At 45.1% G+C, this 23,617-nt stretch overlaps 2 protein-coding genes across 2 annotated transcripts; both read left to right on the top strand.

Annotated features, from left to right (window-relative positions):
- Positions 1–804: 804 nt before the first annotated feature.
- On the top strand, positions 805–22,712 carry LOC309442471 (uncharacterized protein). The gene is made up of 3 exons (XM_082058337.1): positions 805–1,030; positions 3,907–4,913; positions 21,676–22,712. The coding sequence occupies exons 1-3, from the start codon at positions 1,017–1,019 to the stop codon at positions 22,626–22,628; spliced, it is 1,974 nt and encodes a 657-aa protein (XP_081914463.1). The 5' UTR covers positions 805–1,016; the 3' UTR covers positions 22,629–22,712.
- LOC309442948 (olfactory receptor 5AP2-like) lies at positions 8,558–9,812 on the top strand. Its single transcript, XM_082059307.1, has one exon. The coding sequence runs from the start codon at positions 8,582–8,584 to the stop codon at positions 9,524–9,526; it is 945 nt and encodes a 314-aa protein (XP_081915433.1). The 5' UTR covers positions 8,558–8,581; the 3' UTR covers positions 9,527–9,812.
- Positions 22,713–23,617: the final 905 nt, after the last annotated feature.

Here is a 23,617-nt window from a genome sequence, read left to right as displayed (position 1 = left end):
GACATGAGCTTTTTAGTGTCTTAGAATCACAAGTCAGTGGTTGCAGCGCTGTTGTGCTCGTTGTGGTTTCTTGCCGGAGCTGCCGCCCTCAAAACCGAAAGCGTTTTGCTCGTTTTTCAAGCAGGGGTTGCTGTATTTGGGGAAAACCAGCATCTCAGAGTTTTGCTGGAGCCAGCTAGGCTTGTGCTTTTAGGCAGAATCACCTTAATTCTAGTTAAATCTGTTTTAAACAGAGAGCTGAGCAAATCTGGCTATCAAGGGGGGTAGGAGCCACGTCCCCTTGTTTAGATATTAGTGATTAGAGTTGCGAATTGCTTCAGATGTCTTCAGGGGAAGGGCTTATCTCCTTAACTTTAAATAAACACCATGTCGCCTCTATACGTTGACTGGGTTCCCTTTATGACCAAGGAAGATCTGGTCAAGCTGGTGGGGCTGAGTGCAAGGCAATACTACAAAAACCAGCTGAAGAGACTGATCAACTCTGCTGATTGCAGCCACCAGAGTCACTTTAGCTGTAACGAGACCTTAACTCACAATTAGGTAATGACAGACACATTTGAGTCTTAATAAAAGCTGGATCTAAAAGAGAGTTAAATGAATCCTGTTCTGGAGGTCTCCTCTAGCTGATGTGTTAAAAAAGGCTCAGAAACAGATTTGGGTGTTTTTTGTTGTGTTTGTTTGTTTTTTTTCCCCTTTTATTATGAAGGGGTTGAAGGTTTTGGCTTATAATTGTGGAAATCCTGCACTGGGGTGGTGACTCCTCTTCCTCATGTGCCATTCAGATACGTGGGAAGAACCAGGAGCATAACCCTTTAGCTGGAAACCTTTGGCTTCTCTTAGCACAGAAACTAAAAAGAAAGCCTCATTTTGGCTTTATTTCCCTTAAAATCAATGGCAAATATATCTCTCATTATTGAAAGAGAATTGGGAGATGTTATAATGGCTCATTTTAGACACAGTTACTGCCCTGGTGCAAAAAACCCTCCTGAGGTCCTAGTGGAAGAAGCAAGGAGGCCATGCCCAAACACCGGTGAGTTCTTCTCTGTGTTTGTCTTTACAAACTTTTGTAGCTCGGAAAGACGTTTTGAACCCAAGAAAGAGAAATTTGCATTTTCCACATTTCTTGAGAAAGAGAGAAAGTGAAAAGGGGAAGGTTGGGTTGAGTGAGGACAGAGAGACACATGGGACAGGACTAACCTCGGGTGGCTTTAGGCACCTGCAGTGTCAGCACGTGCGTCTAAGAGACACCCCAGAGAAAGGGATGCTTCTGTGTGTGATAAAATGTGAATATTTGAGATGGGATGGGTGATGTTTTACACTGTACAGACCCTGGGAACGGCTGCTTTGGGTGTTATTAGGTGTAATGGATGTGTTTGAGATGTCTACGCTCAGTTACACCCAAGGTGAAGGAGGGAGTTAATGAGGACGAGGAGATGGTGAGATGTTAGAGATGTTGCCTTGCTCAAGGTGTGTGCAGACAACTGCAACTGGATCATTTGAACCCATTTAAAGGTATTAAAGTGATTTAGCACAACCCTGTCTGCAATCAACCGCTCTTTTTTACAAAGAACAAGCCACACTTTCAGTTTCCTTTCCCCAGCACCAAACACCCGCCCTGGGGATATTTTAGTTTTGAAGCACATGATGCAAAACGGCTTTTCAAAGACAGCTTTTCTTTTCTGTCCAAAATGGGTGGAATCACCCAAACTTCAAAAAGGGCAACTGCCGAGTCCTGGCCGTGGGAAGGAGTCGCCCCAGGACAGGCTGGATGGCAGCTTGGCAGAGATGGACGTGGAGGTCGTGGTGGCCACCAGGTTGAGGATGAGCCACCGGGATGTTCTTGCAGCAAAGACACCTCGAGAAAAGGGTTGGCAGCTGGTCAAGGGGCTTTCTGCAATGAACCTCCGACCTCCAGCCCGGGGAATGGGGAAGTAAAAGCTGCTTTGAGAAGAGCGATGGGAGGAGAAGAGTCGTCTCGAAGAAATGGTTGTTTCACCAGTGCTAGAAAACGAAACGGAGAGCGAGGCTGATGGAAAGAGGGAAGCAAGCAGTGAAGAAATAGCAAATATGTCTATTTTAAGGTCATCTCTAGTGGATAACAGGAGAAGCAGCCACCTCTGTTTATTTGTTTAAAACTGTGAATAAGAACAGAAGAAGAAAAACATACCAGGTGAAATTCTAGTGGTACTGAACACCAAAGTGTGTGACCAGCAGGTGGGCAGCAGGAAAAACAAAACAAAGCACCAAAAAACAAACGAAAGCCCTCCCCAAACTGATTGAAATTCACACACCTAATTGCAAATGACCAGAAGAGCTACTTAATTCCAAGCTGACTGTTCTGATATGTGCGTGGGGACCTTGGAGATGGGATTTTGGGGAGGTGCAGCCCTGCAAATGCTGCTTGTAGGACTTGCTCGGAGAATCCACCTCCTGGAAGCAACGGTGCAAATCCTATTTGAGCACAAATGGCAAATGAGACATTGTCTCACAAAAAGGAAATGACAACACAATGGAAAAATTGGTATCTGCGTTTCAACCTGCTTTTTCTTTACTATATCCACATCTGCTCTATGGAAATCTGTAGTACAAAAGAAAACAACCTAACAGATCATTGCAAATATAAAGCAATGATTTCCTTAAGTTAATCCATTAGGGATTTTTATTTCTCCATTGTTCCTGGAGGAGGAAAAAAATCTTTCAAATTCAAGGAAAAGGCGCATTGCCATGTGTTCCCGTGCTTGTTACCGAGCTGTGTACAGGAGCTGAGTGGCTCAGGCTCCGCAGGTGTCATTTCTGATGTCCCTTGGGGATTCCACCCCTAAAACCTCCCAGAGAAATCTCTGTGTCACCCCGCGCTCTTTGGGGAGGGTTTGTTCTGCTCTCAGGTGCCTCAGGGACCCTTCAGTAATTTGTCCTGTGGGTGCGGAGGAAATTAAAACATTGCAGCCGCGTTGGAGGCTGCCATAGGGAAACCTTCCTGGGGTTGGGGTGACCGGCGGAGCTGCTGTTTAAATTCAGCACAAGGACCGGTGAGTCTTTATGAGAACGACTTGAGGGTGACATTTTGAGAGGTTTTGAGGCAATTCCTTGCTAGATAGGGCAGGGTTTCCTTAACCGGTGTGTCCCCCCCCCTGCAGAAGCAGGAACTCTGCCATGGAGCAATACTGAAGTTATTAAGGTCCCTCCTGAAGGGGAAAAAAACCTCATCCTGCAGTACATCTGGATCCTAATTCCTAATTTTGCATTAAAAAATCCTGATGTTAGCAGACCTAAGAGGTGCAGGGAAGATGGCACGCAAGTGTAATTCAGATTAGAAGGGGGTGTTTTTTGTCTTGAAGCTACACGTGCATGAAATTGCTATCAGGTATGCTGCTCTCGTTTAATTGACCCAAACATATTGCTACAGAGTCAGAAAATCACTCCTATGTGGTCTGTTATCTATTTAATGCAACACTAATTAATGTGGCAAATTAAGGCACAATATTATTGTATTTGCTTCCCACTAAATCACAGCACCCCCCCCCCCAAAGGAATTAAATCCTCCCAAACATGCCCATATATTGGAAAGAATGTGGATGTTCATGAAAATATATTGTTTGCAAGATCTTTTGCAGACCAATTCTTCCCATAAAGGGACAGCCAGAGCTTTAAAATTTAAGCTTTAAGATTTATTTTCCATATACAAACTATTTGGTATTATTTTGTCAATGTATTATTTTTCAACGTATTATTTCGGACCTTCAGCCTGCCCACTGAGGATAACTATCATATTTTTTTCTACAAATAAGTGGGTGTATTCATTCAGGAAACACCAAATCCTGCATTAGCCTCAGGCACTGCATGTTTCTGGGAGAAATTATTTAACCTCTTCTTCATGTTTCTTTGTCTTCTCTGTGCTGGTGCCAGGAGAATGGCTGGAGGAAACCACTCAAATGTGACTGAGTTTGTTCTCTTGGGCTTCACCAACCTGCAGGAGCTGCTCTTTGTGGTGTTTTTAATCATCTATCTCACCACGCTGGTGGGGAACCTGGGGATGATCGTCCTCATCAGGACCAACTCTCAGCTTCATGTGCCCATGTACTTCTTCCTCGGCCACCTCTCTTTGCTGGACATCTGTTACTCTTCATCTGTCACACCAAAGCTCCTGTTGGGCCTCCTTGCAGAGAGAAATGTCATTTCTTTCAATTGCTGCATCGCCCAGTTTTTCTTCCTTGCGGCATTTGGCACCACGGAAGCCATCCTCCTGGCCGTCATGGCCTACGATCGCTACGTGGCCGTCTGTCAGCCCCTGCACTACTTGGCTTCCATGTCCCACAGGGTCTGTGTCCAGCTGGTGGTGGGTTCCTACGCTGCCGGGAGCCTGAACGCCCTGGTGCACACCAGCGCTCTCCTCCGACTCTCCTTCTGTGGCCCAAACCTCATCAACCATTTCTATTGCGAAATGCCGCCCCTCCTGCTCCTCTCGTGCTCCGACACCCGGCTCAATACGATGGTGTTGGTCGTGTGTGTTGGCTTCATCGTAACCACCTCAGTCTTGGCCATCGTTGTCTCCTACACCTGCATCCTGCTCAGCACCCGGGGCGTCCGCTCTGCAGAGGACAGGCACAAAGCCTTCTCCACCTGCACCTCCCACCTCATGGCCGTTGCCCTCTTCTACGGCTCCGTGGCTTTCTTGTATTTACATCCCTTTTCCAGGCGCACAGAAGATCAAGGGAAAACAGCCTCCATCTTCTACACCGTGGTGACCCCCATGCTCAACCCTATCATCTACAGCCTGAGGAACAGGGAGGTGAGGAGCACCCTCAGAAGAGCTATGAACAAGCTCCTCGCCTTCATGGGTTGCTACAGGTCCTGCTCTAACCAAAGCAAAGCAGACATCACCTGCCACAGCGGAACGAGCAGAAGAAATAAGGGTGACACCTGACAGAAGAAGGGCACCGGACAGTTCTGTGCATCTGGTGAGATGTAGGTGCTCTACCTCGTGCTGAACACCGCAGAGTTTGAATTAGGAATTAATTCCACATTGTGGTCCCTTGAGAAGTAAATCACCTGTAACTACGGTGTTTGAAAGAAGGAGAGAATGCAGGAAAGACAACCCTAAAAACACATGCATTGTCAGTGAAGCTTTCACAGTAAATGAACTTAGAAGCAGCTCTAGAACATGCACAGCTGATACTTTTTACCAAAGAGGGTTTACTCAATATTAAATTCTGTGGCCTGAAAGAGGTGACTCAGAGCAGAAGGGGACAAGCTAAATAAGGACTACATGTTGGAGAAGTACATTGTCTTTCATAACTTTCTTGTCAAATTTCCTAAGTAGTTGCCTAAGGTTTTGCTGTAGAACAATAAACACGGTTTATTATTTTCTCTGCTTTGTCCAAAGATAGTCTTTATGGGGAACAGCACAGCCCCACACTTCGTATATACTGCATGTAGACCACCTGTGTTGTGTATCTTGCTTTCTTGGATGGGTCTCCCACACAGACACCCACCAGCCCAGATCCACCATGATGATGTGCTCCTTTGCTTAGGAGGAGGGTGGAGTTCTATCCCCCATGACAAGGAGTCACTCAACTTGGCCAGGAACAGACTTTCAAGACGTTATCTGAGCAGTCTTGGCTTTTCCCAGGATGTCATCTGGTGTTGACAGCACAGAAAGCCTCCATGCTCCTGGCCATATGTTGTTCTCAGACCTGCCCGACTCACTTGGTGGCTCCAAGACTCTCAATGCTGGCCAAAACTCCCCCACCATCTCCTACTTATGTCTCCATCCAGGCAAAGTTTATTTTCCATCTCAGGAAATATTTATTATGATTTCTTATTAATAATTTCTGCTTCCAGGTTCCAGGGGTTGAGTCATCTCAGTCCAGGAGTCATCCTATCTAATTGTAGGCTTTTTATCTGAATTAGTCACCATCGGTTCCCCTTATGGAGACAACTGTGCATTTGGGGACTTTGATTCATCTGATCTATTTTAAACACCCACATCAGGGTGAGGTGAAGTTTTCTGGAAAAAACGCCTGTTTTTCTCCACTTGCTGCTCGGCAGCAGAGGGTGATGGGCTGCCACATGCTGGGCGTGTTCTGAAGAGCTCATTTAAACAGAAATTAACTAAATTTACATAAATTAACTAATTAATGAAATAAGGCATGTTCTGGTCTATAAGGTGAAAGCTTCCGCTCACTGTGCTGTTGTTCTGGAGTCCTTCAGAAACCCCGTGAGGGTGTGAAACCAGCTTTTAATCAATAATTTAGAATGTAGTTGAGTGTGGATGCTCAGCAGCCCCAAAGAAAGAACAGAAAAGTGTCAGAGTGATGCTTTTGCTTTGATATGAAGCTCACTAATACCAAATATTAACCTCCTCAAGCAAGGTTGATCTTTCCATGGATGGATAAGAAATAACTCCCTAGATGTAATTACAGCTACTAGCACACTTGTCTGTTTTTAAGAGCAATAAAAGAGAATCTTTTCTCCATAAGCGTGGCTTTGACTCCCTCAGATGCCCAAATCCAAACCTTTGGGCTTTTACACTTCAGGATAACCCGGGTAATGTTTTAAAAAAAATGCAGCAGAAGAGTTTCTGAATAGTTTTCCCTTCTCTCCCCCCTCCCCAACAGCATTTGCAACGCTTCTCTAAACCCCGAGCTATTCCCTAATCCTTGCAAAGAACGCCAGTTCTTTGTCATTCTCTGTGACTCCAAGACATAAACTATATATTCCAAGAGATAAGTTAATATGTATACATACACAATTCTATTTATACATATACAAAATTCTTTGTGTGAACAAGTGGGGAAAACACTCAAGCTTATGTTTAACTTGCTGAAACTAATGATGTTTATTTCTCAATGCACGTCTCCTCCTTAAGGAGCTGTTTCTAAAGTCATCAGTTCCCAGGAGAATTTTCCTGTGTGACCCCAAGGGGAGGGCAGCGGTAAAAACCTTGGTCCTTCAATGAAACAAACCTATAAACAGCCAATTTTCTTGGTCAAGTATTGATGCCCTTCATCCCTGGCAAATCATTCTCAGTTTTAACACCAACACTGGGAGAAATGTGAGCTTATTTCACCTATAACATTTTGTTCTAGGAGATAACAAGTCAAAAAAGGCCCTGAGATGTGAGCAGACAGGTGAGTTTTAGCCTCAATAACGCTGCAAAGAGCTGGGCTGTTGCAAGGGGAGGACTTTAGGCAGGAGCCCATTCTCACGCAAAATATAAGGCTATGTTGTGTGAAACCCAGGCATTTATAAGTTGCTTTTTCCAAACTAAAGGCGGCCAGTAGCTCAGACTGTGAGCAAAGCCAACCAAGGTACCAGAGGTCAGCAGCCCCTCAATCTCAGCTGATTGTTTTAATCAGATTACTGGGATTCATCATTATCATCCAGTGGCTGGAGAGGGCAGCAGCTTGGACGAGGTGATGAAGTGGCTCTGCGAAACGTCTGGGACATGTTACAATGGTGGCAAACAAAGCTTAAGGTCCTTCTGTTCTGGTTTATCCCAGATCTTTTACACAGAGGAGATGATTTTGCAGGCTCTATTATTTGCTATATTGTGAAGATCATGGCATCGAAGCACGACCTGGGTTATCTGGCAAAGTTCAAACTGTTTTAGAGGGGGGTGAAGGTTTCTGCAACTGACTTCAATCCTGGAATGAAATACATGTTTTCTTTACTAAATCCATAGGTGAGGGAGCCTCACGTGTAAGTCAAGGTAGGGCACGTGTCGAACTTTCCTGATGCAGAAGGGTCCTTTCTAATGGTGTCATTTGGTAGTTTAACAACTCAATGCCCCCCCGCCCCAGCAATTTCTGTGACTATTCCTAACTTCTGCTTTAAGAAGGTATTAGCTTTATTTCATTTTTAAACTGCTTTATCAACATCTTACTCCCCCAGTTTGCAATGGCACCACAGAATTGGTGGGGTTTCCACTGGTCCCAGCCTTTTAAAACTCTTTCCACTGTCTTTCTCAGTTCAGTGGCATCACAAGAATGATATGGATATCATATGGATATCACCATATTTAAAGGGGGGGTTAATATTTACACTAAACCTCCTGTTTCAGATTTGGTTTCAGAGTTTCACACGAAGGAATGGAAGAAATTAGAGCTTTATTTTAACTTGTTCTGGCTCTCCTAAAGGAAATTATTTTTAAAATGTCTTGGTCGCTCACCAGTGCTCTGTCTCTTTCAATCTTCTGAAACAAGTTTGTTTTGGTTTTGGTTTGTTTTTTTAAATGCAGACTGATTTCCAATGTCCGAAGAAATTGCTGGGGCTACCTCATTGGATCTGATAAGTAACAAACTTCTTAACATCTTCAGTGGGTAGAATAACCCTTTATGACTTTATCAAACCAAATTAACAGTGACCAGACCAGAATAAAACCATTAGGAATACATTCAGTCATGCACTTAGTTTATTTTCAAATGCATTTTGAGACAAACACTGAATACATTGTTCAACTGTTCTCTCTGAAATTTGTATTTCCTGATAAGAATAAATGCATCTTTAACATTTGTTTGTGAGGAAAAGAGGAGGATGCTGACTCGGTGTGTCTCTGCTCTCCCACAGCAGCTGTGTTACGATGGTGGCCAAAGAAAATCACACCTCCAGTGCTGAGTTTGTTCTCCTGGGGTTCTCAGAGCAGGGGGATGCCCAGGCTGTCCTCTTCGTGGTCTTCTTGGTGATCTATGTGATCACTCTCCTGGGGAACCTGGGGATGCTGGTGTTAAGCAGGCTGGACGCCCAGCTTCACACCCCCATGTACTTCTTCCTGAGCAGCCTCTCCTTCCTAGACATCTGCTATTCCTCCTCAGTCACCCCTAGGCTGCTCTGGGATCTCCTAGCAGAAAGGAAGGTCATTTCTCACTCTGCGTGCTTCACACAGCTTTATTTCTATGCGGTCTTTGGCACCACCGAGTGCTACCTCTTGGCTGTCATGGCCTATGACCGACACGTGGCCATCTGCAGCCCACTGCTCTACGCCATCTCCATGTCCAGCAGAGTTTGTGTGCTGCTCGTAGCTGGTTCGTACCTTGCTGGCGTTGCAAATGCCACTATCCACACAGGGCTTACACTTCAGCTGTCCTTCTGTGGTCCCAACGTCATCAACCACTTCTACTGTGAGGGGCCTCCACTTCTAGCCATCTCTTGCACAGACCCCACCGTCAATGAGATTGTGATGTTCGTCGTGGTTGGTTTCAACCTGCTTGTCACCAGCCTGACCATCCTTATCTCCTATGTCTGCATCCTGGCCACCATTCTGAGGATGCCCTCCGTGGTGGGCAGACACAAAGCCTTCTCCACGTGCACGTCCCACCTGGCTGCTGTGACCCTCTTCTACGGATCTGCTGCATCCATGTACTCCCGACCCAGCTCCAGGCACTCCCAGGAAGCTGACAAAGTGTCCTCTGTGTTTTACACCATGGTGACCCCCATGCTGAACCCTCTCATCTATAGCCTGAGGAACCAGGAGGTGAAGGATGCGCTGAGGAGAGTGATGGGGAGGAAACGTTCATCTGAAAAATAGTTATCCCTGGTGGATCAATTCCTGTATACTTTCAATTCCTGTAATACTATGATATAAAAGAAGCATATCTTTCCTGTGAGCTACTGGGGACAAATGTATTGGGAAGTCTCTGCCTGCTCCTAATTGCTGGGTCATTGACTCCTCTTGGTTTACGTCTACTGTTATTTGTGTTTACAGCCTCATATTATTTTAATTTCAAGACTTTGAGCCCTTTTGACCCTTTGTAGTTTGTATTACCACTGCTGTCTTGAGAAACAATAACAAGTAACACCTATTACTTCCAGCGTGACAATGATGACCAGAGTTCTCTCCATATTAAATAATGGGCACATTTCTGGTGAACATGAGACTTGCATAATTTAGTGCTCCCAGTACTAGCAATAAACACCAGGCTTCATAACAGCATTTCACTGCAACAAGGCTCATCAGGCCTTCTCTGCAACTTATTTTAGCTCAATTGTAGCTGTAGTTTCAAATTTATTTGAGAAACGCCTGCAGTGCCTGCAGCTTGCTCAAGGACCAGAGAATTATCATCTGGCATCTGTTATGAGTTACTGTAAAAATACTGACGAGTCAGGTACCTGCTCCCTGTCCTGGCATTTTGATCTCATTTTAGTTATATTATTAATTGCTTTTGCTTATTTTTGAGCAATTGTGTGATTTCCCCTCAAAAAAAAAATAATCATGAGACACAGGGGAATGATTAACAAACTTTAGCAGCTATAGTGTAGTAGCTAACTCTGTAGACCAATAGGAGAGAAAAGAGTGCTGGCCAGGAACAAATATGAGGTAGAAGCATTTAGAAGTGACCCCGAGCAGACCCGATCCTGGCCGGGAAGAAGCTCCCACCACAACCAGTGCTCCCACCAAGCACAACACCAGACCCCTCAGCAAGGAGCTCAGGGTGCTGCTGGGTCATGGCATCATCCCACCAAGGAAGAAGGACCTTGGTCTACAGATGGGAATTTAACCCCAGGGATGAGGAGCAGGTACTTTAATCAAAGAAGCCTTGAGGAGCATTGCTCTCCATCCAGCCAGGCCCACACAATTGTCCTTAACACGGTCACATACCAACACACTGACCCTCCAACTCATTGGCTTTGGGACCTGGACTAGTTCTGACAAGTGAGGCAGCTGTAGAAGTGCACTTTGTTCTTAACAAGGAGGAAAGTTTCTTTCTTGTTAGTCCTCGCTAATTAGTCTCTTATGGCTTGTTAAGAAGAATGAGGTAAGTTACCTACAAGCCCGCTGAGAAACTTTCATGGTGATTAGGAAACTTTCTTGGTAAAACCCCAGAAGGTCTTGTTAAGCTGATGACTCCTAGAAGGGTGGTAGGTCCCCAAGGACCACTCCTTGCTCTGGGAAGGGGAGCAGTGTCACTTGTGATGGAAATAGCTGTCACCAGCTGTATGGCGGGAGCCTGGAGCTCAGGCCTGCTGGAGGGCTCTCTGTGCTGGTGCGAGCTTGGTCGTGCACTCTAAAGAGAGACACATCCTTGTCTTCATGACGGGTGCAGATAATGTGGTTCCCCTGGTTGTCGCTAATGGGGTGATTTGTCCCTGTCAGCTTTTGGACCCCAAGCAGATGAGGTGGGGAAGCTCATGGCATTTCACCTCACCTTTGGATCTCAAGGACACCTCACACCTTAAATTACTTGTCATTAATGGCCTTGGGATAGATTTCCTTGTGTCTTTTAAAATTCTTACACTGCATGGCAAGTTTAAATACACTACATAAATCCTCCGTGTCTGACTGGTCTTCATAAACATGATTTTCCTACCGTTATGAATCTGGGACTGGAGAACAAGCATGGGAGTGGGTTCACCTGGCTCTCAACATCTAAAAAATTCATTGTCTGATTATGAGATTGTCCTCCAGGTCCCCTCTGAAATATTTGGGAATAAGAGGAGGCTTTATCACATCCTAGGACAGATGGTTAGGATGGATGTGGTGCAACAGGAGAAGGTCTCAGCATCAAAAGTACTGGTACCATGGACCTGCTGACTATAGTATAAGCATTTCAGAATAGATTTATCTGGATTAAATTTATTCTGGTGAGGATCTGAACACCTAATGAAGTTGGAAGTACATTAGGTGTCCTCCTCAAGACCATTTTCAGTTTGATTTCATCCCAAAGGAACCCAGTTCATACAGCCTGACCCCAGCCTGTGACATGAATGAAAACAGGGCAAGGGGAGAAAGCTGGGAGATCTTCAAACCCAAACCCTTCGAACCGCACTCTTTGTCTGAACAAGAACTAGAAAAACAGAAACACAACTTTATGGATCACAAATGGAGACAAGGAACTCCGACTTAATAATTCAAGAACTGAGCAGCACACCCAGCAAAGGAGATGCTCTTGTCCTCGGAGATGCAGTTCAGGAGGATCTTGGGGATGTAGACGGAGGAATACCAGAGATCCAGGAAGGACAAGTTCCCAATGAAGAAGTACATTGGGGTATGGAGCTGTGAGCTGTGGCGTATCACCATGATGAGGGTGATGTTGCCCACGAGTGTGATGATGTAGATTAAGGTGAACACTGGGAACAAGAGAAGCTGCAGCGTTGGGTCGGTGGTGAACCCCAGGAGGATGAAGCTGGTGACCGAACTGTGGTTCCTCTCCTCCATGGACAGGGGAATGGGACTTAATTTGAGACATGGATCATGGTAGCTATTTGATAATTTGCAGTGCGGGGCCTGGGGCCACTGGCTAAGAAAAGGGTGTCCATGTTGCTAGCATGGTTCCTCTGTACCAAAACACACACATGCAAAGGAAAAAAGCGGAGTAAATTTTGCATTGAGAAGGGCTGCACTGTTAAGTTTTGGTTGTGCTATTTTATGTCAAACAGAGGTTTGGCGTTTGCATAATTTTGCGTCACTTCAAGAGCTGCGTTTGCTGTGAACGTGCATATACACACACACACACTGTGCATGGTGCTATGTGTACAGGTATGCACACAAACCGTTTCTATATATTGCATATAATGTGTTAAATTTTTAATGAAATATATACAGAAAACAGGATATGCAAAGATGGGTGGGTACATACACGCACATATGTTTACATGTATCTTTGTAAGTATTTGCTGACTGTGCATTCCCTGACTTTTGTGAATGCAAAATCTCAGTCCCAGTCTTGTATTAAATCACCTGAACACTGAGGCTCCTTAGTTTGAAGTGCATAGAGAGAAACTGGAGACACGTGTTGAAGACAAATGCGGGTAGATTCGCCATCTGATACAAACCAACACAGTTTGACTGGATTAATTTTCGTGACTCACACCAGTAAAAGCAGCACCTCGTTGAGTTTTCTGTTTTGCACGAGCAAACATTGACTGATCAGACACACGCCCTAAAATTCATAATTACAAATGTGTGTGGCTGGGAAGACCTTTATTTTTAGAAACATGACTGAAAACAGAAGTCTTTTAGGGTGATTGCACACCCGAGTACAGGCACACTTGCATCTACAAAAGTTGGAATTAGCTTCACCTGACATTGTCAGCCTAAACACTAATAATTTAAGCACTTTCACAGTCAGTGAAAGTTACAAACTCTTCCATAGGGAGCCCAGAACACGAGCTGTGTCCTGCTGCTTCCTCACAACTTCCCCTGTGCTCCAACCAGGTTTGTGAAGACCCTCTCTGGTGTCCCTGGTGCCAAGTGCTTCTCAGAGGTGCTGCCATGGGCTTGATAACTTTCTCGTCTGGTCTCATATGTCCATTCTAGTATTTGTCATCAGGTAACGCAATATGTGGGCAGAGAGACAAGGAGACAAAGAAAAGAAAAACTAATCCCCTTGAAGATTTATCTTTTTGGCTATCCATGACACTGTAGCCCTTGTTGGCCCTTTTTGCCCAGAAATACTTACTCATGGTCTTGGCCAACAAGCGCTGATGGGATCACAAGTTCAGAGACCATGAGAACAAAAGCACGGTGACAGTGTCTGTGTGACATCCCCGCCAGCACTGAGGTAGCTGTAACTGATCTGGAAAAGAAAAAGCGAAAACAAACTACAACCCCATAATTAGCTTTTCATTTCTCAAAAGATGTTGTTTCCAATTTCACTTCGGTATTTCTTTCTGGATCCCTTCAAACTGAGATGGACAATGAGAAATCCCACACCAACCCAGGGGAATGGCTGTGACGATGAGCGGCGGACCATGCACCATGTGCTGATGCAGCTGAACGATTCATTTCACACCTGATCATTACTTTATTTTTCTCCTTTGAGCGATTCAGTGCTCATCAAGTCAGTGTTGAAATGGTATAGATTTTGGTGGAACTAAATTAAACTTCAAGCACAGCTTATGAGTGTATTTGGAGGGAGCTGCCGCTGACTGCAAAGTGAAATAAAGTCTGAGGTTTCCGCTCCTCCTGGTTTCCTCCTGAGGAGGATGTGATTGTGGGGTCTGTTTCTCAGGGTAAGTTCTGTCATTCAATTTTGTGCGGAAACTGTGGAAGAACCTACATAAGATTGTGAAGATTAGGGAAAAATCCAGCTGGTTTAATGCATCACAGGCTTTCTTACACACAATAAACACTTCACTGCCTAACTAATGCAGCTCTTTTACACAGACGGCGGTTTAACAGGTTTAGCATTCTTCTCCTGCACTTCACCAGAGCACCCTTCACCTCCTTGTTCCTCAGGCTGTAGATGAAGGGGTTGAACATGGGGGTGACCACAGTGTAGACGATGGAGGCCACCTTATCCAGGCTGCTGTGGCTCGACGCAGGTCGCAGGTACATGAAGAATATCGTCCCATAGAATAAAGAAACGGCCGTCAAATGTGAAGCGCAGGTGTGGAAGGCTCGGGACCTGCTCCGTGCCGAGCGCATCCTCAGGACCGCGTGGAGGATACAGGTGTAGGAGACCAAAATGATCGTGCTGGTGACCACCGTGTTAATGAGGACAAGGGCAAAGATGACCATCTCACTGGTGTGGGTGTCGGAGCACACGAGCTTCAGCACCGGGCCGATGTCGCAGAAGAAGTGGTCAATTCGGTTGGGTCCGCAGAAGGAACCCCCAAACGTGCAGCTGGTGTAGATGATGGCGCTGAGAAAGGCCAGCAGGTAGGACAAGGCCACCAGCCGCCGCCTGACGTGGCTGGAGATGACGGTCACGTAGAGCAGGGGGTTGCAGATGGCAACATAGCGGTCGTAGGCCATGGTGGCCAGAAGGTAACACTCGGCGGTGGCAAAGAAAGCGAAGAAGTGGAACTGCATCGCGCAGCCAGCGAATGAAATGGTTTTGTTCTCCGATAACAGGTCCGCCAGCATTTTGGGGGAGATGACTGTGGAATAGCAGACGTCAGCGAATGAAAAATGGGTGAGGAAGAAGTACATGGGGGTGTGGAGGCTGGGAACCACCCAAGCCAACACCATAATCCCAATGTTCCCCACCAAGGTGACAATGTAAATCAACAGAAACGACCCAAAAAGAAGAGCCCGCGCACAAGGGCTGTCTGTAATTCCCAAGAGGATGAATTTGGTCTGTGTGTGATTTCCCCCCATGACCAGATGTTACCTGCTGAGGCAAAAGGAAGAACAATATCAAAACGACTAAAAACATCGAGTTTCAGTTTTGGACCCTATTTCAGCTTATCAGTTTATCCTCAGTTTAACTACTGCACTTTGGTATACTCTGCTGTAGTTTCTAAACTCAAATTGTATATGCTTTTTGTTTTTCAATTGTGGTACTTAGAAAAGAACAAGGATTTGAAACAACCCAAACATCCTTTTTTTGTCCTATGCTTGGATACTTAACACTATGGATTTATTCTAGCACTCATGTTTTCAGATTTAATAAAATAATCAGACCTTTGTTCTCTTTCAGTGTGAAAGAATTTGTTTTCCAGAAGACATTGCAGAGGAACCTTGTAGGATTGCACATAAACCTGGAGGAACAGAAAGTCACAGTTGTGGTGAAATGCAGATTACACAGCGCTAACGACCTCCAGACATTTTCCCTTGGCTTTTAATCATTATTCCAGCCTTCAAATCACGTTTATCGAATTATTATATATCATTTACAACAGACAAAATTTGTATTGGTAAAGTCATGATTTATACCCTTATGAGCTCCATCATGCGGAAGCATCCTAAAAACATGGGCATTAAGTTAAAACGCTTACTTGAGAACTGAGTTAATTTTAAAACATGCTGATTTCAAAGGCTGATTTGTATTTTGCTGACAATTTGAAATATTGCATTTCTTTATAACAAAATAAGACTCATCCTCGCATAAATCAGTTCATCTTGCTTTAGCTCCCTAAGTAAATGAAAACCTATTTACATAAGCCATTACTCCCTCTTATTATAAAGAAAACCTACTTTGGTAAGGCTGTTTTCCAACAGAGCCCAATAAAAGAGGACATGACATGAAGAAGAAAGGCCACTGCCTAAAGGCAGGCGAGACTCTGCTTTGTCTTGATGTTTCGGCTTCTCCTGCATCTTCACTGCTAGCGAGTGATGGGAGCCAAGGGTTTATCCCAAATCTACACATCGGTGTAACCTCTATTAACCATCTGATGTGAGATGTGCTCCTTTCCAGGCTCAAATAGCTCAGCTTGTAGGTGACAGGGCTGTAAATACGGTTGCTTGTGTCCTCCTGGGAGAAAACCTCCAGGGCTGCTCATGGCAGGGCTTGTGAGAGGGGAAAAAGGAAAATAAAGAAGAAAAAAAGGGGTGAAATGCAATTCTGAAAGCCATCCTGAAAGACCTCATGTGGATGATGCATCACTGGGCACAGATACACCATGGCAGTGGTGACCGGCTCATATGGACACCATGCTCATATGGTCACTCATATGAAGTGGTGCTTCTGAGACGCTTGTGGACTGTGCAAAGGTTTTGGTCTGACCTTCCCGACAGAATGAAAATGGGTTTTGAGACATTTCAGGTCTTTCGGAGGATCCCCAAATGGTTCACAAAGCACAACTGACTCTGGAGCTGCCGATGTCCCTCTGTGGACACTGGACAGCCCCGTCTTCCGGCAAGGGTGGGATGATCCACATGAATGTACCTATGGCACAGATGTCACACCTGAGCAGGTGACTCTGGGCATCCCCTATATTCAATGGTGACAAATGGGCATTTTCAGTGATTAATTGCTCCAGAGTGAACTAAAAGGCCCTAATGGTCTGACGAGCATCACCTGGGGTCTCCACCCCCACCCTCTGCCCGTTTGCCCAGGAGCTCTATTTAAGCTCAGCCCAGGAATCTGGCATCTCTCTTGAGTTATGCTGGAGGAATACTGGTTTCCAGTTTAACAATAGGTGTGTGTACCCATGGATTCCTTTGATCTGCATCTTGGCTTGATCACGGACCTCTCTAGAAATTGCTGGACCCAACCCTGACCAGGGACTTGACTTGGCTTGACCTTGGACCTGCCTTATCACCACCAACTTGCCTGATGGTCTGGAGTCTTAGCCCAGGTCTGTGGGCCTTGCTCAGGTACTGTGGGATGGTCCGCTGCACACCATGGTGTCCCCCTTGGCTCTATTGGAAGAGATTAAAGAGCACAAACCCCTGTGGTGTTCCCCAACCTCCAGAGCACAACCCACCACCCGTTGCCCTCTGCACCCACAGCCCAGCCAGCGCTCATGCCTCTGGAAGCCTCTCTTAAAAACTTTCTGCTGTGCATTAACCCTTCAAAATGCATTTAATAGTGAATAAACACTTACAAATTATTTTGTTAATGTACAGCACTAAGCGTTGGACAGTGACAGTTCCTAAATGTGCTGTTTAGTGGAATTTTTCAGTGTGAATATCCAAATGTAAGGATGTACTTTAAAGTCATGGTGTGTTAGTTGTAACAGACTTAATATTTCTATTTTTTTCTCTAATTTTCTCAAAGCATGTAGTTATGTGTATCAGAAAGACCATTAACTGTGGGATTTAACTGGACAAATTTGGAGTTTAATAGGTGAACACTAAATCTGATGTTAGTCCCGCTCCCTTGCAGGAGCAACTGACCAGGGTTCTTGTTAAAATAAACACGGGTGAACTTTGTCGCATAAAGACATAATATTGCATATAGGAAATGTACGATGACTGATGAATTTAACTTCAGGGTGGCTGAGACCCACCCAGCCTATGGGTCATGTCAATACCATATGTCACATTTCAGTTTATATATTAGTGTTTTTTATTTGCAACTCCTCCTTTCCATTTCTATCTATTATAAGAGGAAAATTAATAGGTCAAAAAACACCCTTAGATGAGGCAACACACAACACAGCTGCAGAGCTGATACGAGGGAGATGAATTTGGTGATAAACATTTTAAGGTTTATACCTAATTACTGGATAACTGCTTGTGTAAATGCTTTCTACAAATAGTTTTTTCCTTCCTTGTCATTCTTTTGCAAGAAGTAACTGGAATACGTGTTTTTATTTCCCTTCTCAAGAAAAGAGGGGGTGTTCTGAGTTGTATCTGGAGGGCTGGTAGTAAAGTGGGAACAAATGTGAATCAGAAGTGAAAAGGTTGGCTCAGAAACTTCCCAAACGTAAACACGGCTGTTAAAATATTGTCACTTATGGAGCTACACCCAACCCAAACACTTGCCTGGGGTCAGCATGGTTGTTTGCATGGCTTTTCTCTGCCGAGATTTGGGTTTGCCCCTCAGGTTGTGCTGGTTTCCAGCATCATGGAAGGTTTTCTGCTGGGCTCCAGCTGTTCCTCCAGAAGGTCATGGGTTCCTGAAAGTCCTGGGGTGTTTGAGCCATCCCTTTGGCCAAGAGAAGACTGGAGGAGAAGCTGGGACACCTATAGCTTGTGTTGGTCCATATGTTGTGCTGACCTGGAGCAAGGTGAGCTCAAACCCATGCCATGTGTCCATCTCTCAGCCACTCCTCTGGGTTCTCAGCAACACTGATGGAGAACCTGTCCATGTGACAATGTGCTTGGTCTCCTTCGGCCATGGCAAATCCCTCTCTGGGCTCTGCTGAGTCTGTTGATCCATCTAGTTCCACCTGAGATAGCACAGGAGGTATGGACACGGGCCTCCCGAAATTACCCATGTGTCTATGCATAATGTTGTTGACAACTGAGAGATGAATAAATTCCACTTATGGATCAAATATGATCCAAATATGAACTGTTATTTATACGGTGACTCTGTGCTGTCAGTTTAATCTAAAAGCCTAGGCTTCCATTTTCAAAGGGAAAAATCAGCTACACTGCGAGAAATATTGTCAACTCCTAAAAACGCTCCAGGCGCTGAAGTACGATGGTATCTATTGGGTGTGTTGAGCAGAGGCAAATTACTCTGAAATGACCATGGATATGCTATCAATTTTCTGCTAGCCAAAATGAAAATATGCAGAAAGAACGGGATTCATACCATCTCTTATCAAAACAGGCTGTGATGGGAGATCTCGCCATAGAGGTGGAGCAGCAGAATGACCCGTCTCTGCACAAGGGAGGGAAAAATGGGCAGCTGAGCTATTCCCAGAAATATCGGAAGCATAGGGGGAAAAGAAAGATTAATGGACTGTCTATCCATCTTGTTTTGATCTCCCTGTACTTAACCATCGCCTGGAGGCTTGGGTCAGCCGTCATCTCCTCTAATCCCAACCATCTGCTCCAGGCACCCATCCAGAGCTAATTACAACAGCCTAAGCTGCTTGCAAGAAGTGTTTAAGACACTTGGAGTAAATTGCCCTTTGGATGCACCTTCTCACCTCCCCCTTGGTCTTCAGAGGGGCTTGTGAAGATTAACTTGTGTGTCTCCACCTTTTCTGTCCCTTGAGGCTGCCAAGTGTTGTGACAGTTATTGATATTTGTGACAATAATTAGCATGGGATTCTCCATCCGTAGCTGAGCTTTTATTAGGAGTTCAGACTGTTGTGACTCTCCTGGATCCTCATTAAGGAGCTGGCAACGTACAATCAAGATTTGTGGCTCTTAGACACCTGAACTGTAGCCAAAGCCGTGACAAACACTTGCTCCCTGAGGAGAGGTGTCCATCGCCCAAAAAGACCTGCAGACACACATAAAAGCAACACGTTGCTGCAAGTGAAGAACTTCATTCAATTAAAATATGCAGGAGGCTTTCAAAGGCTTAAGAGAGACCTTCTGGTTCATCTGGAAGGATGGCTTCAAGGGCTGGTCCTGCAGATTTATCATGGAGACATCCTGAGGCTGTGGTGGCATCCAAAGGGGCAGAGACCCTGCATCTGGTAAGAGGAGGTGACCCCGTCCATAAGTGAGTGTGACCCTTCCCCAAAAGGTCCTGGTGAGCTCTGTGGGACTGTCCTGCTCTGGTATCAATCCCACCTTTGGGGTGCTTTATACCAAGTAAAGATTTGCTTCTCTGTGTGGGTTAAAGAGATGAAATATTTCTGCTGGGATGCACTCTGGTATTTTGAATTCAATAGATCAGAAATTGTGGTGCTTATGGTATGTTTAAGGAGCCTGGGAGAAGAGAAGTGGAGAACGCTCTCAAGGAAAGATTAACCCACCTGCTGGCCCTGAAATAAAGTGATATTCACTTTAAAAAGTAAATAATGTTCCTATAAAGAAATACTCTGCTGATGGAGAATGGTTCTTCAATGAGTCTTCTAACCCTGGTGCTCATCTGGTAGGGTAAGACTTTGATTCTCTTCTTTAATCCTGTAAAGATTTAATAGTTTTATTCTGAGCCTTTGTGTTATTGGGGATGGAAACCTGTATTTCCCACTTTCGTTCGGGTGAGCAGCTTGACTTGGTGCCTCAACTCAGGCAACCCCAGCTGAGTGAGTTTGGCTCAGCACAGCTCCATGGTCTCATCCATGGTGTTGACTCCTCTTTGAGTGCCCTGACCACCAGATGCGACCCTGTGCCACCATCACCCTCCCTCTGAGGTGGTTTTCCTCCTCAGATGGCACCTTAAAACGGTGATTTATCAGTCTGGATCTTTTCTCTCCCTTGACCATTCCCTTCCCTCGTGTTTTCTGCTGGTGGTCCCAGTCAGACCTTGTTTTCACCCAGAAACGAGGTGCAATTAGCTGTTGGGTGCTGCTGTTTGCACAAGGAGAGCACCCCGTGTGACTTTATATTCCAGGACAGCACAGTGGATCCCACTTCTCTCTGGGTTTAGTCAGCGTGATACAGCTGGCTCATGCTCCTAAACACCCACATTTGTCTCCTGACCCTTAAATCACTTCTGAAAATCAGGTTTCATCTCCCAGACCACTTCTGGAAATATAAGGCATGATTAATATGACCGGATCATGATGTTTTGTAGTGCCTGCTGTCCCCTATAAACAGAGACTCATTTACTAAAGGGTTGATTCATCATTTGTTAAACCCACATCAGCTTTTTATGCAGGAGACCACAACACTGTGGGTAACACTTTTGCTCTGAATGTCACAGGGGAATCACGACAGGTTTTATGGTGTTTACTCTCTTATTTGTATATTCTCTAAATTGTACCAAGGAAATGCTGGATGCTCACCCCAGTTTAAAATAACAGCTTCTCACACAAATTGTGCTCATGATCTCCCTGGCTTCACCTCCCCAAGATTTCTGAGGCTGTAGTATAAAGCTCCTCATGTTCTGAATAAGTTTTAGGACCATGCAACACCCATCTCTTCTGTTCCTCCCCACCTCCCAACAAATTAAAGACCCTTTTCATTACCACAGTGTCTTTTCCAAAACAAATGAAAGAAAGCTACGATTTTTTTTACATTTATACCAAACTATCACAATTTTAAGCAGAGATCTCTTCTTCTGGGCATGTTGTCGTGATCAGTTTGAAATAGGGAGCAGTAGAAACAAATCTGGAGGAAAAAACTTAATCATAGGAGGTCAAGTGCAGAACAGATGATTTGTTCTGTTTCACCTGAAACCCTTTTTGCTGCTGTATCCATCAATCTCATAAAAGTGTAGGTACCCAAATGGGATTCTGAGGTACAAGTGAACCTGACCCAAGTCAGAAAGCGGGAGAAGGTGTTTGGGAAAGCTGGGATGCTCAGCATTTGGAAGGGACCTCCTCATTCCTCAGACAACCTCAGGGCACGTGGTTATGTACATTCCACCCCCTTCCAGCTCCCTAGAAATCAATGGTCTGGGTGTAAATTATAAACTTATCCCATTTCAGTTCAAATAAATCAAGACATGGTTTCCACTGTCCTATATTTCAGGCTTTTTCCTTCCTCGGTAGACACAAAGCCCTGGATGGCAGAGCAGAATTGTACATGGGTGGCTGAGTTCATTCTCGAGGGCCTGAGCAACCGAGCGGAGATGAAGGCAGCTCTGTTTGCGCTGTTGCTGCTCATCTACATCATCACCCTTCTGGGCAACATGGGGATAATCATAGTCATCCGAGGTGACCCACGGCTCCACACGTCCATGTACTTCTTCCTCAGCAGCCTCTCCATTGTTGACATCTGCTTCTCCTCTGTGGTTGCCCCCAGGACTTTGATGAACTTTCTATCAGAGAGGAAGACCATTTCGTTCACTGGCTGCATGGGCCAAGCCTTCTTCTATATCATCTTTGTGACAATGGAGTGTTTCTTGCTGGCCGTCATGGCGTACGACCGGTACGTGGCCATTTGTAACCCCCTGCTCTACTCCTCTGTTATGACTCGGAGGTTGTGCCTGTGGCTGGTGGTGGGGTCCTACATGGGGGGTGTCCTCAACTCCATCATACAGATGACCTTCATCATCAGGTTGCCCTTCTGCAGCTCCAATGTCATCAACCACTTTTTCTGCGACGTTCCTCCCCTCCTGGCTCTGTCCTGTGCCAGCACCTACATCAATGAGATGATCCTCTTCTCCTTGGCCGGTGTCATTGAGCTCAGCACCATCTCCACCATTCTGGTCTCCTACATCTTCATCACCTTTGCCATCCTGAGGATCCGTTCAGCCAAAGGCAGGCAAAAAGCCTTCTCCACCTGTGCGTCCCACCTGACAGCAGTGACCATGTTGTATGGGACAACAATCTTCATGTATTTACGCCCCAGCTCTAGTTACTCCCTGGACACTGACAAGGTGGTCTCTGTCTTCTACACGGTGGTGATCCCCATGCTGAACCCCCTCATCTACAGCCTGAGGAACCAGGAAGTGAAGGATGCTCTGAGGAGAACAGCAGAGAGGATCACGGTCAGGCTCTGAACCCTGCTCTATAAAACCCGACACGGGATTTATCTCGGAGGCTGTGGAGCCTCCACCCATGGACACATCCAAAACTTGCTTGGATGAGGCCATGGGCAACCTGATGTGCCTGTGAAGTGGGACATGACAGGATAGTTTTTGATCAGAAAGGACATCTAGGAGATCTCTGGTCCTATGAATGGCAAGTTATCCACACATATACATAGATTGGAGTGTGCATATAAAAATACAATATTAAATACCTATATTATACAATGTATGATGCAATATATTATTGTATTAAATGTATATGCCAACACATCTGTGTTAGTGTTTTTTCTTGTCACCCTCTAGCCTCAGTTTAGCTGCTCAGTAAATGGACATGGGAAATATTGTTGGTTTTAGCAGAAAAAATGTCTACACCAGAGAAATGCTGAATAATTTAATGGGTGGTGTTGGGCACTGGGGGTCTCAGTGATTTATGGTGTTGTGAAAAGCTCTTCCTTGGAAGGCTGGAAACACAAGATCCAAATGGATAAACTTGGAAGCTTTAATGCATTTAGGGGGTGATGGTGAATAAACCAAGTGACTGAGATACAAAGTCTTGAATAGATCTGTGTTTGAAGCCAGGCTGCTGAGCTGAATTGCAGGCTTAAACTGAACTCTGTCCCTTCTCTTTAGGAAACCATAGGCCGTTCTCCTTTATTTCCCCCCTACAACTTTTCCCTTTCCAAGCCTCGAAACAAAGCTCTAATTAGATTCCTAATTTATGCCCACAGCGGTTTGTTAAATACAAAGACAATAATATTATCAGTAGAGTTGGCATCCTGAGATTTGCACTTTGGAGTGAGGCAGCGGGGAAAAGGAATGAAAAAAACAACACATGCTGAAACAACAGCAAAAAGAGGATGATAATAATAATAATAATAAAAATCTTTATTTCTCATGCAAGAAGTCTTGCCAGAAAGTGCAGCTTCCCCCCCCCTTCACCATGTTCTGAGCAGGAACTT

Source organism: Streptopelia decaocto, assembly GCF_964273445.1.
Source record: "Streptopelia decaocto genome assembly, chromosome: 7".
Lineage (NCBI taxonomy): Eukaryota > Metazoa > Chordata > Aves > Columbiformes > Columbidae > Streptopelia > Streptopelia decaocto.
Note: the sequence above shows the minus strand (reverse complement) of the source record. Positions and strands in the feature narration are given on the sequence as shown.